Here is an 18,426-nt window from a genome sequence, read left to right on the forward strand (position 1 = left end):
TCTCCTCAATATTTTAGAAGTTTTTATCGATATAATTCAAATTACCACGATTATTCTACTAGGAGCTCTGATCAGCTGACTAGTGAAATCAGGCATACAACGCGATTTGGGTTTATGATTAAACATGTAGGTGTTGTTATTTGGAACTCAATTCCAGAGAGTGTTAGGTGTTCTGAAAATCTTATGTTATTTAAAGTAAGAATAAAAAATTATTTTTTGAATAAATTATAAATTATATTGTTTAAATTTTTATCCCTTTTTTTTTCTTTTTTTATGATGAGAGATGGCTGTTTAGAGATTGTATAGTGTTTCGTCTTTTTTTTTTTTTTTTTTTTTTTTTTTTTTTTTTTTTTTTTTTTTTTTTTTTTTTCTTTGATTTTGAATGAATAGTTATCATTTATTTGTTGTAGTTTGCTGCTGAACAGGGACATTTTAGGTCCCTAAATTGAGCAGTATATTATTGATTGTAAGTGCAATTTTAGTAATTTTTATTTGATGAAATAAACGCATACCATTCAAGTGTAGCGGGTTTGCTTGCAAAATGTGTTAGCTACAATTATTCTGCATATTATGAAGTAAGGACTGTTTTCCATCTTCACGCAGTCCAAATACTTTAAAACACCGCCTAATGTGCAAATAGCCCAAATTATACAAGTCCAATGCATTCTGTCTCGCGTCATTTGTCTTTGTAGCTACGACACCAGTTCTCAATGATGTTACATTTAGCAAACTTCACCAGTGTGTACTGAATAATATACAAGCACCTAAACTAGTGACAAGGTTCAACCCCAAAATCCAACCCTCGGCGAAAATATTTACGATTGCAGGCATCAGTTGAAGACGCAGAGCATCCCGAGCTGTTGTTAACGCCATGAACAGTTTAGCGGGTGACCTTACCAGTAATGAACAACCTAACGACGTAAATGTCCCTGGCGATGATAGGCCAATGTAGAAGTCCAAAATCAGAACGTATTAAGTCACACATAATTCACAAATATTTTCATTTTTACCGAGGTAGTTGCGTAGTCTACAAGTTCAAAAACCATGAAAACTCAGTTCAGGCACCTCGACATCTATTGCTGATTTCTCATCAGCTATATGCATTCCTGATTCATATATTCTACCTCAATGAGCTTACCGTTATAAACTTATCGTAAAACACTAAAGGAAACATCTAAACTTATCGTCAAACATCTAGATTGAAAAATTGAAATTGCGTTCTTAATATGGCGTATAATTTATATTATAATCTATTAATATAGTTCTTAAGGAGCATTTAATTAGTAAAACGTTGAAAAAGCGTTTTTAGGAAAGATAAAAAGCTTTCTTAGCGCTTTATTACTGAAAATGAAGAACTGGAAACTAAAACTGGGATAGTCCGATCACGCCCGTATGCGGGGGGGGAGGGAGAGTTACCGGGTTTGAAACCACTACCTGAAATTTTTGTCCGACTTGTAAAACGTAACAAAAAGCATATAAAAAAATTTTTGATTTATTTTTTTTCTATAGAGAATCGCAAAATTACCGCACCCTTCCTAAAAATCTCTGGATTCGCCCTCGAGTCCGATAATTAAAAATTGAACCTTAAAAAACAAACAGAAATAACAAGGAATGGATAAGTAAAACCTAAGACGAACGGAAACTAAAATTGATAACACAGTTAATTTTTAAACGAGCAATGTTTACTGGAAATACGAATACAGCTGCCACCCCCATCCCTTAAAACCTCAAACAGCTAGAGGATCATTTGTGCTTTGCTGAAAACTAAACAGGTTGCTTTAAAAATTACAAATTTAATCATTGATGTTTTGTTAAGCGTACAATATTCTATCGCTTTGAATGAAATGGAATTAAACGGAAGAAAAATAGTGGTAAAACATACGTAGGTTACTTCTAAAAAAGTAAAATCAAAAGTATTATCGCCAAAATATATGCTTTAAGAAACGTTTTTTTTGAAAACAGACAATACAAGAAAAACCATCTTAATGTGTTTCCTTTTCAGCAAGGCGGAAAAGGCACCCTGGCTTTAAGGAAGAAGGAGGGGGACACTCCAAATCTAATCCGTGAGTAATTTATGACAATTTTTGTTCGTCTTAGGCAACACATATTCATTTATAGAAATTCACCATAGAACACTTAACATTTAATATTAAAATATGTATCCGAGAAACTAATTGCGCGCCAATGTGGAAAAGGTAGAACACTCAATTTTAATACGAAAATACACATTCCAAAACGTCCATACTTAACGTCCATTCTTTAAGAATTGAAACAGAAACATTGGAGATAAGAACTTCATAAAAATCCCTTCAGAAGATAAACATGAAATTAATGACAACGTCAGTACACTCTGCAATGTTTCACAAATGCATCCGTCATAATTAAATCCAACATAGGGTTAAGCCTGGCTATTTTAAGTTCACTAACACATGCGAAGTCTCATTGGCACGCAATTACTTTCTTGGATAGGCTACATATTAAATAAAAAAAAAAAATCAACTGAAAGTAAGGAGCGACATTATAACTTAAAACGAACAGAAATTACTCCGTATATGAAAGGGGCTGTTCCCTCCTAAACGCCCCGCTCTTTACGCTAAAGTTTGACTCTTTCTCATAACTCTACTTTTTGAAACAATAAACAAGAGCTAAGAGCTCATATGGCATTTGTGACGAGGCCGGAAGAGCCAAGAGCTCATACGGTATGAGCTCTAGCAAAATTCTAAGAATCAATAGATTGATTTAAAAGGAAAATCAGAGGTTAATGCCGGTCGGGATTTAAAATAAGACCGCTGAGTCACAAGGTCCTTCTAAATGCCAAAATTAAATTAGGATCCGATCACCCACTCGAAAGTTATAAATACCTCATTTTTTCTAATTTTTCCTCTTCCTTCAGCCCCCTAAATGGTCAAATCCGGGAAAACGACTTTATCAAGTCAATTTGTGCAGCTCCCTGATAAGCCAACCAAATTTCAGCGTCCTAGCACGTCCAGAAGCACCAAACTCGCTAAAGCACGGAACCCCACTCCCTAAATCCCCCAAAGAAAACGAATCCTGTACGGTTACCTCAATCACGTATTTACGACATTTACTTATTCTACCCACCGAGTTTCATCCTGATTTCTCCACTATAAGCGTTTTCCAAGATTTCCAGTTTCCTCCTCCAACTCAACCCAACGTCAACAGATCTGGTCGGGATTTGAAATAAGAGCTCTGAGGCATGAGTTCCTTCTAAATATCAAATTTCATTAAGATCCGGTCACCCGTTCTTCAGTTAAAAATACCTCAATTTTTCTAATTTTTCCAAATTAACACCCCCCGGCTCCCCCAAATAGATCGGATCCGTTCCAATTATGTCAATCACGTATCTATAACTTGTGCTTATTCTTCCTATCAAGTTTCATGTCAATCTCTCCACTCTAAGCGTTTTCCTAGATTTCCGGTTTCCAATATTTCTGTATCCCCCCTCCAACTCCCTATGTCCCTGGATCAGATTCGAATTGAAAATGGAGCATTTGAGACATAAGATCCTTCTATATATCAAGTTTCATTAAGATCGGAGCACCCATTCGTAAGAAAATGATACCTCAATTTTCACGTTTTCCACGAATTCTGGTTTCCCCCTCCAACTCCCCCAGTGTCACCGGATCTGGTCGGGATTTAAAATGAGAGCTCTAAAGCACAAGATCCTTCTAAATATCAAATTTCATTAAGATCTGATCACCCGTTCGTAAGTTAAAAATACCTCATTTTTCTAATTTTTCTGTATTACTCCCGCCCCCAACTCTACCAAAGAGAGCGGATCCGGTCCAGTTATGTCAGTCACATATCTTGAACTTGTGCTTATTCTTCCCGCCAAGTTTCATCCTGATCTCTCCACTTTAAGCGTTTTCCAAGATTTCCGCCCCCCCCCCCCTCAATGACACTGGATCCGGTCGGGATTTGAAATAAGAGATCTGAGTTACGAGGTCCTTCTAAATATGAAATTTCATTAAGATCCGATCACTCCTTCGTAAGTTAAAAAAAACTCATTTTTTCTAATTTTTCAGAATTAACCCTCCCCCCAACTCCCCCACAGAGAGCGGATCCGATCCGGTTATGTCAATCACGTATCTAGGACTTGTGCTTATTTTTCCCACCAAGTTTCATCTCGATCCCTCCACTCTAAGCGTTTTCCAAGATTTTAGGCCCCCCAACTCTCCCCAATGCCAGCGGATCCGGTCGGGATTTAAAATAAGAGCTCTGAAGCACGATATCCTTCCAAATATCAAATTTAATTAAGATCCGATCACTCCTTCGTAAGTTAAAAATACCTCATTTTTTCTATTTTTTCAGAATTAACCCTCCCCCCAACTCCCCCAAAGAGAACAGATCTGTTCCGGTTATTTCAATCACGTATCTGGGACTTGTTCTTATTTTTCCCACCAAGTTTCATCCCGATCCCTCCACTCTAAGCGTTTTCCAAGATTTTAGCCCCCCCCCCAACTCCCCCTAATATCACCGGATCCGGCCGGAATTTGGAATAAGAGCTCTGAGACACGATATCCTTCCAAACATCAAATTTCATTACGATCCGATCACCCGTTCGTAAGTTAAAAATACCTTATTTTCTAATTTTTCCAATTTAACCGTCCCCCCACTCCTCCCCCCCAGATGGTTGAATCGGGGAAACGACCATTTATAATATAATCTGGTCTGGTTCCTGATACGCCTGCCAAATTTCATCGTCCTAGTTTACCTGGAAGTGCCTAAAGTAGCAAAACCGGGACAGACAGACCGACCGACAGAATTTACGATCGCCTATATGTCACTGGTAGATACCAAGTGCCATAAAAATAAACAGGATAACACCCGTGATCTGTCTTCTGGCAAAAAAAAATCCACATTTTTATAGATAAGCGCTTGAAACTTCTACAGTAGGGTTCTCTGTTATGCTGCATATGATGGTGTGATTTTCGTTAAAATACTATGGCGTTTAAGGGGTTTTATACCCTATTTTCCAAAATAAGGTAAATTTTCTCAAGCTCGTAACATTTGATGGGTAAGACTAAATTTAATGAAACTTATGTATTTAAAATCAGCATAAAAATCCAACTCTTTTGATGCATCTATAAGTATCAAAATTCCGTTTTTTAGAGTTTTGGTTACTATTGAGCTGGGTCGCTTTTTACTACAGTTCGTTACCACGAACTGTTTGATTCTAATATTAACTTCCATTTTTATGCAATCAAGCAAAATAGTGAACTTATCAATTTTCAGGGCAGAAAAGCTTAAAAGATTAAAAGATTAAAATAACAAAATTGCAACCCAGCTTTCTCCCTACCCCCTTTACATTCAAATATTTATAGTAAGTACAATAGATATAGTACAAATAGTACAATAAGCACAATAGTAAAATAGATATAATGCGCATCTCTCCGGTAAAATAGAACTTATTTTGACATAACTGTTAAGTAAATTACCCCAGAAAAAAAAATCATAACATAAGGTGGACAAAATCGTGCTTTCCAGCAATTCATCTGGGGCCAAACACTCTCGAGTGGGTTAGCAAGATGCCATACGAAAGGGCTTGAAGGAAATAGGAGGGAGTAAAGAGTGAAGGAACTAAACTGATAGGGGTAGGATACGAGCAAGTACAGTAAACTAGCCTCAGAGGGTTTAGCGCTGCAATGGGTAGTTAGCAATAGAATAAAAGGACGGGGTCAAATCATTTTATCAATACGAGTTTCTTAAAAATCATTCCGGAAATCCCCTCCTACGTGGGAAAGTTTTCCCGTAAATACCCCACCCCCTAGTAGAAAGTTGCTCCCGCAGGAAATTCCTTCTGGAAAATTTATGCCGTGAAAAACTCCCCCATGGCGAATTCCTTTCGTGAAAAATCCCCCTCGTACGGAAAGATACTCTAGACAACTCCAATCCGGTAAAAATTTCCCCCAGACAATCCTCCTTAACATACCCACATGTAAAATTAAATCGGCAAAAGGAAAGTAAGACTAATACAAAGAAATCCGAATAGCAATTCTGGCAAATTCACCCAGTGTAAAATTCCCCCTGTAAAGTTCACCCCCCCCCCCCAGAAACTTCCTTCTCCATGGAAAATGGAGAAAATGGTGATTTTCTCTCCGTGAAAATCACCCCGGAAGAAATTTTCCCCTCCACCCAAAAAATTGTATGCATATTTCCCAATAACAAATACTATACGTAAACAATGGGCAAATTTTATAACTTAAAGACCTTTCCCCAGGGGCTGTAGGGGGTCATGGTATCTCCAAAGGCATAATTATTGGACCGTTCAGCTATGCTGAATAAAATGGCTATCTCAAATTTTGATCGGACGACTTTGAGGAAAAAAGGGTGGTGGGAGGGGACTTATTTGCCCTGCAATCTTTTTGATCACTAAAAAAGGGCGTTAGAACTTTTAATTTCTGTTTGAATGAGTCTTTTTCTTCAATAACGTTCTCTTATATGCTGAATCTGATGATATGATTTTTAATAAGATTCTTTGACTTTTAGGGAGTGTTTCTCCCCTTTTTTGAAAATCAGGCAAATTTTCTCAGGCGCGTAGCTTTTGACGGGTAACACTAAACTCAATGAATTTTATACATTTGGAAACAAATGTATAAGCAGAGCAAGCCAATTCTTTTGGTAATTTCTTGGTATCGAAGTCCCGTATTTTAGAGTTTCGGTTACTATTGAGCCATGTCACTCCTTACTTACAGTTCGTAATCACGAACTGTTTTTGATTTTTTTAGTAACGGAAAGGCTTTCCAAGAGCAGTGGCTTTAATTGGAGGGGGCCCAGATCTTATACCCCACTTTACTTTGAAGAATTCTTGTTTGGAAGGTAGTTTCATTGAGAAGTACTTTTTATTTGGTATTTTCACTGAAACAATTTTTGGTACTTGTGTGTTATAGCAACCATACTCTGCGAATTTATATCGCACTCATGATACAATAACCGGTTTTCATGGTCTTTATACCAGACAATTAGCTTCGGCTCAGTGGGAAACTACATTGTAGGTATATTTTAATTAAATATTTAGCTGGTATTTTGGTTTGGTTAGGTTAGTTTAGGTTAGTTATTTAATATAATGAAGTCTGGGCGGCCCCCCTTCCCTAATTCTTTGTTGTAGTTTCCATAATTTTGTTACTAAACTATTTATAATTTCATCTTATTTTGGTGTATTTCATTATGATTAACCTAACTTCACTTCTTGAGTCTGGTGGCTATAAGGTACAAGTGCCCTTTTTCTAAGGATAAAGTTATCCTTCTTTTTTTAAGGATAAAGTTACCCGCCCACCATATTTTCGTGAATTGAGCAACTGCCCAAAAATCTGTTGGTCTTATTTCTTCAGATATACTTCATTCAGAATGGGTATGCACACAGAAACTACTTTCGGGGGAGAGAAAGTGAGACAATTAAAAAAAATAAACGAAAAACATGAAATATCATGGTAGATATTAAAAAAAAAACAAATTTAAAAAATAAGCGAAAAAGATGAAATATATAGACAGTACATCATGGCTTGTCAAATACCGCGGTCGGTAAGACTGTATCGATTTGCAACCTGGGAAACAAACCTAAAAGGGCTGTTTTCGACTTGTTCAGATTATAAATTCATTGCAATCAAAAATAAATTTATCTAGTAGGCTAAAGCTGCACGCACTCAAAATTCAAGTTTACCACTTGTTATGTTTTGGACTATCGTTTTGCGTTCAATTCTAAAGAAAAAATCTCACGAATATAATACAGCTACGTAAGCATCATAAATTTAGTTCATGATAAATCGAACCTTGCAACTAAAACTAAATGAACAAGCAACTTAACATCTATTATTATATTGTTTCTTCGCCAAAAAAGCTATAATAACATCCTTTAAATAATAACACTAAAAATTACTATTCACCAGCATTAGTTCATGAGGACATTAGTAATAACACACATTTGAAGTAGTGGAACTAATTCGATTTTTTTAAGGGGCTTATTAACGAACAAAGAAAAATACGTCTGCTGTCGTGTCCAGGGCACCTGTTCTCTTAAACAGAATACTGTAAGACTGTAATGACTGTAAGACTGCCGTCCTTCAAAAATTAAAAATAAAGACATCTCTGGTCTTCTTTTTAGTTTGATTTGGCGATCTTCAAGCAAGGGTCTTCAAGCTTATTACACCTTAAAGTCTATTGTGGAAAATCAGTAATGAAGATATACTTATTACTTGGACTAAATTTCCTACCAAGAGCCCCTATATCTCTCTACCCAGTCAACCCGAGGTTAACCATATTACGAGCAAAACCAGTGTATCCCCTTTTATGCTCAATGCAAAATTAGGCCTATAGAAAAACTAAAAATAAACAAAATTGCAGTAACGTTTTTTGAACGCTTTTTGGGATTTCTTCTTCCATCCAAAAAGTGTGAATTTTGCATTGCTTTATGAAGATCAAAATGTGTTTACTTTGCATCCCATTATAAGAAAATAACCACAAGCCAATCTTAAGGCAGCCATTAAAAAAACAAAAACATAATATATACTCCCTTGTGATGGCCAGAAAAAATATATTTTGCCCCCTTCCCCCAAAATACAAACTTACAAATCATCATACTTTTCCTGTCCCCAAAAGAATGTCCCTAAAATTTCCAACTCAATCCTCTTTCTTAACACAAAAAAAATTAAAAGTTGGGAGTGACTCCACTTCAGCTCACTTCTCAAAGAAATTTTACGAATTTCCCATTAGTGTTCTTGGTTTAATCAGGCCTAAATCTTCGCCCAGAGCTATTTCAAGCAGATAGGGTCAACCGAAGATCTGTATAAACAACCCCTTTACCACCTATATTTAAATCTTCCATTCTCACCACCTGCTACAGAAGGCATATCTTTTCCCGTCTCAGTGAATTATTCTTCCCAATTTGGTTTTATTGGTATTAGTCTGTTAATTGTGAAAGAAAAGTTAAAACTGACTTGGTAAGTACCTGCAACTAATTTGATTTATAGTTTAAAGGCAAAACGCATTAAAAGAAAGCTAAAAATGGGGGAAAAGTAAATTACTTCCAGAGAAGTATGATTAACGGCCAAGAAAACCTAACCACAAAATTTGACAATAACAGCGTTCACGGTCTTCAGACTAATAAATAAATGGAAATACAAAATGGAGACACCAGCATTTTCAAAGTATTTATATTTGTAAGCTGACTAACTTGTGTCGACGAACGTCATTCAAGTAAATCCAACGGTTGTAAGCTAATTTATATTCGTAAACAGACCAACTTGTAGCAACGAAAAACGTAGCCTATCTCAAGTAAATTCAATGGTTGTAACTAGGCTAGTAACCAAAGAGCATAGAACATTTATATGAATGGAAACTGACACTACAATCGAAAAAAATACCAACGGCATCTAACGTTTGGCAGACAGTTTGAGCCCAAATTAATGCTTACTTGGCTTTTCACGTACTTTGAAATGCAGGAAAGAATGAAAAAAGCAAACTTCAGTCCCCAATAACCTTAAAAGCTTACTCACTTCTTCTCCCAGCGGGATTAGGCGTTTTTTCGCCTCGCCTGACATATAGAATTCTGAAATTCAGGTTAAGTAACGTCTATGAGCCTACTTAAACCAGCCAAAAATTTTCAAGCTATCCTAGGCCTACTTTGTAAAAACTTAATTTTCACATAAATAAGTCTTGAAAATGAAAATGAAATCTTGAACTATAGACTATGCTTCTATTGCTTGGTAGATAAATCGTATCAGATTTAGGAAATTTCTTTGAAATTTTCCACTTTTTTAATGGAGCCACCATACGCTGTTCAAGAAGTGATACTAGTAGTACAGAATCACTATCTCCTCATACCAAATCTCCGAATCTAATTCCAGTAATTTCTCCATTTTCTTTGGTTATAGGCTACCCATAGATTCTTCTTTTTCTTTTCTCTTTTCTTTTTTTACAGACTGCAGACAGAATGTGCGTTACTGGTACCCTTTTTCTTCCCATCATCAAAGGTTGACTTTCTTTGTTTCCTAGCGCTTGAAGGATACACAAAACTGTGTTTTGGTCGTAAATCTTTACCATCATTACCACTATTCTTGTTAGATGTACAACGGCTATTTACATACTCACGTAGTACAACGTCTTTTCTGTGTTATGACACATAATCTGCGGTTGTAGCCTAACATACCTGTACACAAGAATCCAACTTACTGTCAAACATTTACATTTTGTTTTATAATAGGCTAAATCCGTTGACCTTAACAGCCTTCCCCACTTATACGGCCGCAGAAGTAGTGAGGTATCAACAGATTCACCTTGCCTAAGCACATAGCTTAAGCATAGTCTGGGCAGGACCCAATTCTCCACATAAACACTTTGTATCGTATAAACGCACTTAGTCCCTCTTAAGACCCTCGGACCCTCTTTTAAATAGTTATGCAGACTTTCGATTCCTTGAAAAGTATTATAATCTAAGATGAAGCTGAGATAAAATAGAAAAACGGCCGACCAACATGTAAAAACGGTTGTAAAACCTAACTACTTCCGTTTTGTCAAGCGGAATAAAAGTACGGTCGATTGGTCTTAATCGGAAGTCTAGCTAGTTATTTCGACATTAAGGGTTTCGAAAAACTGAAGCAGGAACTGAACCCTGCAATAAGAAACCAAAAACCAAAAGCACTTCAAAAGAATGGGCAATTTTTTTTTCGAATTAGCTAAACATTCGAATTGGCTAAGCTTTTCTCACATGGCTCTCTTCCTTGTCAGTTCCTTGGCCAAGACGGAGGTGTTATAGTTCATAACCTCCAGAAAGTAGTAAAAACCAAACAAAACTAGTCGTACCGTTAACTTCCTCCCCCTTTAATTCCAAAATGAGTTTCGGTTATAAATAAAAGGCTAAAAAAAGCATGATTGCTCACGCTCACGCTGGTAACTATATTTTAATTAAATATTTAATTGGAATTTTGGTTAGCTTAGGTTAGGTTACATTTTGCATGTAGACCTGCTATACTTAACCCCTCCCCAATGTGTAAATATACAGCCCAACTTATATGTATCCTATCTGTCTCCTATTCGTCTCAGTTGTTTCAACCCGTGTACCTGTAAAATGAATCAGCTTGGGTATTTTCTGAATAATGCACAAGTAGGCCTACCCTTTTTTTAATTGAGTTTAGGAATTAAGATTAAACACCGCAATTTCAAAGGCACAAGAAGTCCGCCATTCCATTGAACTAACTCGATGTGATCAAGCAATTTGTGGTAACAAACTGTAAGTAAGGAGCGACTCAGCTCAATAGTAACCGAGACTAGAAAACGGAATTTTGATACCAATTAATAAATATAAAGAATCGGATTTTTATGCTGATCTCAAATCTAGAAAGTTTCATCAAGTTTATTTTTACCCATCAAAACTTACGACCCTGGGAAAATTATCTTATTTTCGAAAAAAGAGAAAGACACTCCTAAAAGTAAAAGAATCTTAATGAAAATCATTCCATCAGACTCAGCGTATCAATGAACCTTGAAGTAGTGGTTTCAAGCTCATATCTGCAAAAATGAGGAATTTTGCATTTTTTGCCAGAAGAAAGATCATGGATGCGTGTTTTTTTTTTCCGGGGGTGATCGTATCAACCCAGTGGTCCAAGAATATCGCGTGAGGGCTCACTCAAAGAGAAATCAAAAGTTATAGAGCCCTTTTTAAATGACCAAAAAATTGGAGGGCCAATAGGCCCCCTCCCACGTTCACTTTTTCCCAAAGTCACTCCATCAAAATTTTGAGATAGCCATTTCAGCATACCAAAAAATCTAATAAACATGTCTTTGAGGATAATTCAATCTCCCAAAGTCCCCAGGGGAGGGGCTACAAGTTGCGAACTTTGCACATTGTTTACATATAGTATTGGTTATTGCGGAGTATACAGACGTTTTCAAGAGTGATTTTTTTCTGGTGAGGGGGAAGGGTCGGGGGAGGGGTTAAGCTGAAGAATATTTCCATGGGGAAGGCAGTCTTCCATGAAGGGGGCACTGGACTTCGCAGCTTTATTTAAAAAAGATAAGAAATTAAATAAAGAATTTTTTTCACCTGAAAGTATGGAGCAACATTAAAACTTAAAACGCACAGAAATTATTACGTATATGAGGGGGTTCGTTACCTCGTCAAGACTTTGCTCTTTAAGCTGAAAATTAACTAGGATTGTCTACTCAGGGATTTACACAAGGGGGAGATGGTTTTTTCGGGGTCTAAGCCCCATAAAATCCAAGTTTCTAGAATTACTGAGTTTTCACTCTAATTATCAATTTTTTGTATCATTGCTGCCCTCCCACCGAAAAGATCATTGTGTACTCATCAGCAAGCCCGAGAAGAGGAACACAAAAATAACAAAAATAGGCCTAAGTGGTGTTTTCATATATGTTTGTCTTAATATAGACATTTCAATTATGATGAAACAGATGTGTCAACAAAGTTTAAGCCGAGATAAGAGAAACACGTGAAATACGATATTTGGTAATTATAACGCGATCAATAGATTATAGCTAGCACCTGGAAGCGAAAATCTAAATAGTGCCAAGAGCACAACTTTACATTGCGACAACTTGAGCTAAATAATAAATAGCAAATTATTTTTTTTTCGGTAATCAACTGGTATACACTACACAACCCTATAGGTGCAAATAGTGCGACCAAGGCCATATCCAGGAAAGTAAGAGGGTTTGAATCCCCCCAAATATTTGTCTTACTCGTAAAAACGTAACAAAAATGAATATAGCCTATACAAATTTCTGATGCGTTTTTAAAGCTTTTTTGTAAGCCCCCCCCCCAAAAAAAAACCTCTTGTAACCCCCCCCCCCATCCTGAAAAAAAAATCATACGACATATAGCGGTAGGTGTATTAGAGATTTTTTCCTAGTAAAAGGAAAGGACCTAAATGAGAAATTATGCTAAAGTTCCAATTCTTGAAAACTTCTCCATGGAAAGATCCTCCCATGTAACCCCCTTCCCTAACCCCGCCCCCACAATGACAGAAAAAACCCTGAAAGCGTCTGCATACTTCCCAATACAATAACCCCTCTGTATACTTCCAACAATACTATATGTAAACAATGGGCAAAGTTCAAAACTTAAAGACCTTCCCCCAAGGACTGTGGGGGATTAAGTCATTATCTAAGACATAGTTATTATATTGTTCAACCATGCTGAACAAAATGGCTATCTCAAAATTTTTATCGGGTAACTTTGGGAAAAAATGAGCGGGGGAGGGGACCTAGTTGTCCTCCATTTTTGGAGGCTAGAACTTTTTATTTCCGTTCGAATGAGCCCTCAAACGATATTCTAGGACGGCTGAGTCGATACGATCACCCCTGAAAAAAAACAAACAAACAAACAAATAAACAAACACGCATCCGTGATCTTTCTTCCGGCAAAAAATACAAAATTCCACATTTTCGCACATAGGAGCTAGAAACCTTTTCATCATGGTTCTCTAATACGCTGAATCTGATAGTGTGATCTTCATTAAGATTCTATGGTGACTACTCCTTTTCTGAAAATAAGGCAAATTTTTTCAGCCTCGTAACTTTTGATGGGTATGACTAAACTAGATGAAACATATATATTTAAAATTAGCGTAAATATGCAGTTCCTTTGATGTATCTATTGGTAGCGAAACATATCTGTTTTTTAGAGTTTCGGTTACTATTGATCCGGGTCACTCCTTACTTGTAGTTCGTTACCATAAACTGTTTGAAATTGGGTAATTGTGGCCTATAGTGCAGCATTTTTGCTCCACCCCTTCAGAAAAAATAATATAATTCCCCTCCCCCTTTCTCCAGTCACAGATTGCACATATGTAACTGTATTGAATGTATAGCGGCTTGAATCAATCATTATATAAAGAAAAAAGTTTTTCTTTTTTCAAAAAAAGTTTTTTAGAAAAAAGTTTTTTCTTCTGTTTTTCTTTTCTTGTCAAAAGAAAAAGAGAAGAGTGCCGCCTTTATTAATAACTAGCCTGTGGTACAATTAAAATGGTATTATTGCAGAGTCGATATGGACAATACCAACAAAAAACACTCCCAGAGCAACTTACTTTAATCGAATTATCCTGGGATCCTGAGACGACGAAATCCCCATAAGGAGGAAAGTCCGAAGATTTAACTCCACCTCTATGACCAGTTAAGGTACGAAGAGTCGATATGGACAATACCAAAAAAAAAACTCCCAGAGCAACTTACTTTAATCGAATTATCCTGGGATCCTGAGACGACGAAATCCCCATAAGGATGAAAGTCCAATGATCTAACTCCACCTCTATGACCAGTTAAGGTACGAAGTAGTTTCGCGGCGGTTAAGTCCCAGACCCTAATGGCCCCAGATTGAGATCCACCGCAGACAAGCTCTTCACTCGAAGAGAATCTAACAGCTTCCAGAGGATGAGTATGGCCAGGAAAGCTCTATAAGAGAAAAACGTAAATAACTATGCACCAAAATATATTTGCATTGTATACCCATTTTTGAACAGAGACACAAATCAAATTCTGGTTATAAACTCAGGGGTATATATATTGGTGTATCGCCTACCAGGGGATTGGCAATAGGCAACCCGAGGAGTACCCACTTTCCATCGCCTGGTGTACATCTTGTAACGCCATTGTGTGCCGCACAGTTCCACCTCCCTTGGCACAGTTTCTGCCCTGGCACGGTTTCACGCAGCACCTGAATGTACGTGATTTCTGAAAGTGGGCACCCCCTCAAGAAGACCCTGGGAAAAAGACAAGACAAGAAGTGCTTCACTTTGAGACAAAGGTCCCTGTATATTCGCTCTCCCTTGCCCATGGACCTATTTAAAAATGATTCATTGCCGTTCTAATGAAGATGTTGCTGTCTTATTATCACATTCTAAGTGCTATAATTTATTACCGTTATACCTGTTCATTTGAAAATTCTCCCTCTGGCAGCAACTCCTGGAGGCGTCTTTGGTGTAGCGTTGTTAAGTTTTTTTGTTTTTTTAGGAAAAGTTTTTATCAGCCACTGCAGCAAGTGGAGAAGACTGGCGACACTCTCAACACCACCCCAGCATGAGGATTAAGTAAGTATGCAGAAATACAGTATCCGGGAAGAGGGCTAGGGCGTCTGACCCCCCCCCCCTCAAAAAAAATTACCTGACATAAAAAACGTAGCGGAAAAAATTTCCGCCGTTGCATTGAAAATAAGAGCAATAAACTATATGTAATTAGTTTATTAGGTATAAATTTTGTTCATTTTATTCATGTCTTTTAGTTTTACTGCTGATGATGAACACTGTATATGTGTTCGAAATATCCCGTCAAATAATTTTATATCTGTTCACTATCAATTAAAAGGTTTCATCCCTATTCTGAACTGTTTTACTTTCGAAATAAAAAACGTATGTAGACAATTTTTTGATGGATTTTTTAAGGTTTTTTATAAAAAAACTGAAAAAAACAACCCCTCCCCTTCCGAGCAAAAATCCTGGACACGGCCATGCATTGCAGAATGTTCTCAGAGCCACTGGCTAAGCATGACAAGATGAAAAAAAATTATGACATTGTTGTCGAGTTTTTTCTCATCTTGAAATTGTAAGAAAAAAATTATACAAGTATAAGCATGAATTTTTGTTATATAAATAAATTAATCCTAACTATGACAGAAAATAAAGATAATGCGTCCTTATTGATAGATAACTGAAAAAAGTAACGGTAGCCTACTCCAGAAATCAAGGAAAAATATTCTAATTTGGTCATGAAATAGTTAAGTAAATTTGCACCGATTCTTTGTCTATACTTCTTTCTTTTTTCTACGCATTGACACAATATCTTTTTTTATAAACGCCACTTAGGAAAGGCCTTGGTGTTTGTCTTAATATTCTGAGATTGTCTGTTTCCGGTTGTCTTGAATTTTCGAACATTTTGTCTTGTGTTGCGGTCCAGTTGTTTCTTGTGTCCGCGTTACAAGAAGGACTTATTTTTTGTGTAAGTTTTTGATTTTTTTTTTCTTTATCTTCTTTTGATCTTAGACCCATTTCTTCACTAAATTATAGACCTTTACAACAATGCTAGCTTGGTATTATAGACCTTCAAAACAATGCTAGCTTGATAATTTATTTTTGATACTTTTTTTACTGTTGAAAAGAAGTCCCGGAAGTAGTCTCTAATTATCTTTTGTCTCTTAATTTTCACCGTCGAATAAAACATTTTATGTTTCAACAACAACAACAAATATTCCAAAATACGTGTGTATATATGTATTTATAACACATCATACAAAATAATGATGATGGAGTACATTGGAAAAAGAAAGAAACAACATATCGTGTTACGTTCTAAAATACAAATAAAAATAATTCCACGTCAAAAAACAACATTTTGCCATTCATGGCCGGTTTGCTTGTTGCACGTGTGTACATTCAACTCAGCTAACTTAGCACACGGGTCAGACAAGCTATATTTTTTCATCAAAGGAGTTGCGGGTCCACGGAGGAACTCGCAACCGAAACAGCAATTTTGAAGAAAACACGCTTCATCCTAAGGTCAGATTCAATAAATAAAGGGTAGAACGGTACTAAATACAGAATATGTTACACGACGACACTATTGTAGAAATCCTCGCAAGACGGGCTCTGTTAAAATGAAACTGAGAACAAACAATTGTACTATATGTACGACGGATTTTAGTTTCCATACTTTGTAGCATTAATACCCTAGTTTTCTTCAGATTTTTTCCAATAGGAAGGCCAAGATTATTAAACTTAACACAAGGCTTTACTTCTGTACCTTTCAGATCTATAGATATATCATCTGATCTAGTCGCATCTAATTCATATAAGATCAAAACATTACATTTTCCAGCATTTAGGGAAAGCCCAGTATCACTGTAGTTTTTAGATATCTCTGAAAAACATTTTTCTAGCCCACTGGTAGTCCTACTAATATCAAAAATGTTGTCTGCATAACATTATATCGACAGATCAGTACCTTTATATATACAGCACGAAGAAAAATTGGCACTGGAAGCGTTGCACTATTATAAACCGTGGGAGAAGTAACCACACCCTGCTTAACCCCGATATGAATTGGTATATACCAATCAGTCAGCAAATTGCTTCCAGATATGCATATTTTTGCTTTCATACGGCGGTACATGTACAGAAGAGGTCTAACAAGTCTAGCGATTACACCCCGGTTCAAAAGCTCATTCATTGCTTGGGGATGCAACAACGAATCAAATGCTTTACTAACATCGTATGTTCCAAGCGCTAGAGTACCACCGGATTTATCTGCATCGATCAACAAATTGCACAGACATTTTAGAGCATGGAAGCAACTAAGCTTAGACTGGAAGCCAAACTGGTGAGGAGGCATGTAACAGATAGAACGTAGGTTATTAATTATAAGTAATTCAAACACCTTAGCAAAAACGTTTGAAACAGCTATAGGTCGATACGATGAGCATTCAGACGGATCCTTCCCTTTTTTGAGAATCAGTGAAATAAACCAACACAAAAAGAATCTGGAACTATACCACAGCAAAAAACCATTTGGTACAACAAAGAAAGATGACACATAAGCTTATCAGACCCATTTTGTAAATGAAGAGCGCATATACCATCATAACCCACAGACTGTCTTTTTTTAAGCTTTCGTATAACATAAACGTAATTCAGTAGAACTTACTACAAGGGCACCCGGTCCAGGAGTACATAAGCGATTATTTAATTCCGTTTCAAATTTTTCGAGTGTGTTAACGTCGGGTTCGGTGAACTAACTTTTGAACTATGAACAACTGGAACTTGGTACAAAGAAACACATCTGAGGGCCAGGGTGGGGTGGAGAGGTTGTCAATGATCGATTCAAATGACCCCAAACAAGCCTGAGAGATTTTGACCTTTATAGCACCCTAACAAGCTGCGCTCGTTCATATTGAAATAAACAGTTAAAGCAGGACATAGATTACGATCAGAGAGGAATGATCCCAGGATTAGAAGGGGTAGTCAAGTAATTAGTGTTTGATATTAAAAGGAGGCAGCCGAGTTATAAGTAGAGACAAAAAATCGAATAAAAAAACAAAATAAGTCATTCTATAGATAATACATTTAATGTCTGACCCATTTCCCAACCTATAAATTGATCAAGTTGAAACAAATCATTGAATGTCTTTGGCTGTCTATAAAAAATTGCTCAATATCAACATTAATGCAAAAAAAAATTCAGCGGATAAGAATTAAAACAAAATCCACGTTTTAAATCAGAGGCGGCGCTCTACCGCTACCTAAATAAAGAGTTATATGTATTCTTAATGTTTGCCATAAAAACCACGGTATATAACTTTTTTCCCGCACTCTTCCAATAAAAGGGATGGTCGTAAAAACTTCAAATGGGGTTCACTCTACTAAAATTTGAAAGTTCTACGCCCGATGGGCAAAATGATTGGAGAGC

General features: G+C 36.6%; 1 protein-coding gene across 2 annotated transcripts in view; it reads right to left on the reverse strand.

Moving 5' to 3' along the window:
* Positions 1-18,426, reverse strand: part of LOC136034357 (katanin p80 WD40 repeat-containing subunit B1-like) — a 202,235-nt gene that overhangs the window by 143,117 nt on the left and 40,692 nt on the right. For both annotated transcript variants that reach the window (XM_065715489.1, XM_065715488.1), the window contains exon 4: positions 14,206-14,424. In XM_065715489.1, coding sequence (XP_065571561.1) covers positions 14,206-14,424 — 219 coding nt within the window. The remainder of the gene's footprint in view (positions 1-14,205; positions 14,425-18,426) is intronic.

The sequence above is a fragment of the Artemia franciscana genome, chromosome 13 (assembly GCF_032884065.1).
Source record: "Artemia franciscana chromosome 13, ASM3288406v1, whole genome shotgun sequence".
In the NCBI taxonomy this organism is placed as follows: Eukaryota; Metazoa; Arthropoda; class Branchiopoda; order Anostraca; family Artemiidae; genus Artemia; species Artemia franciscana.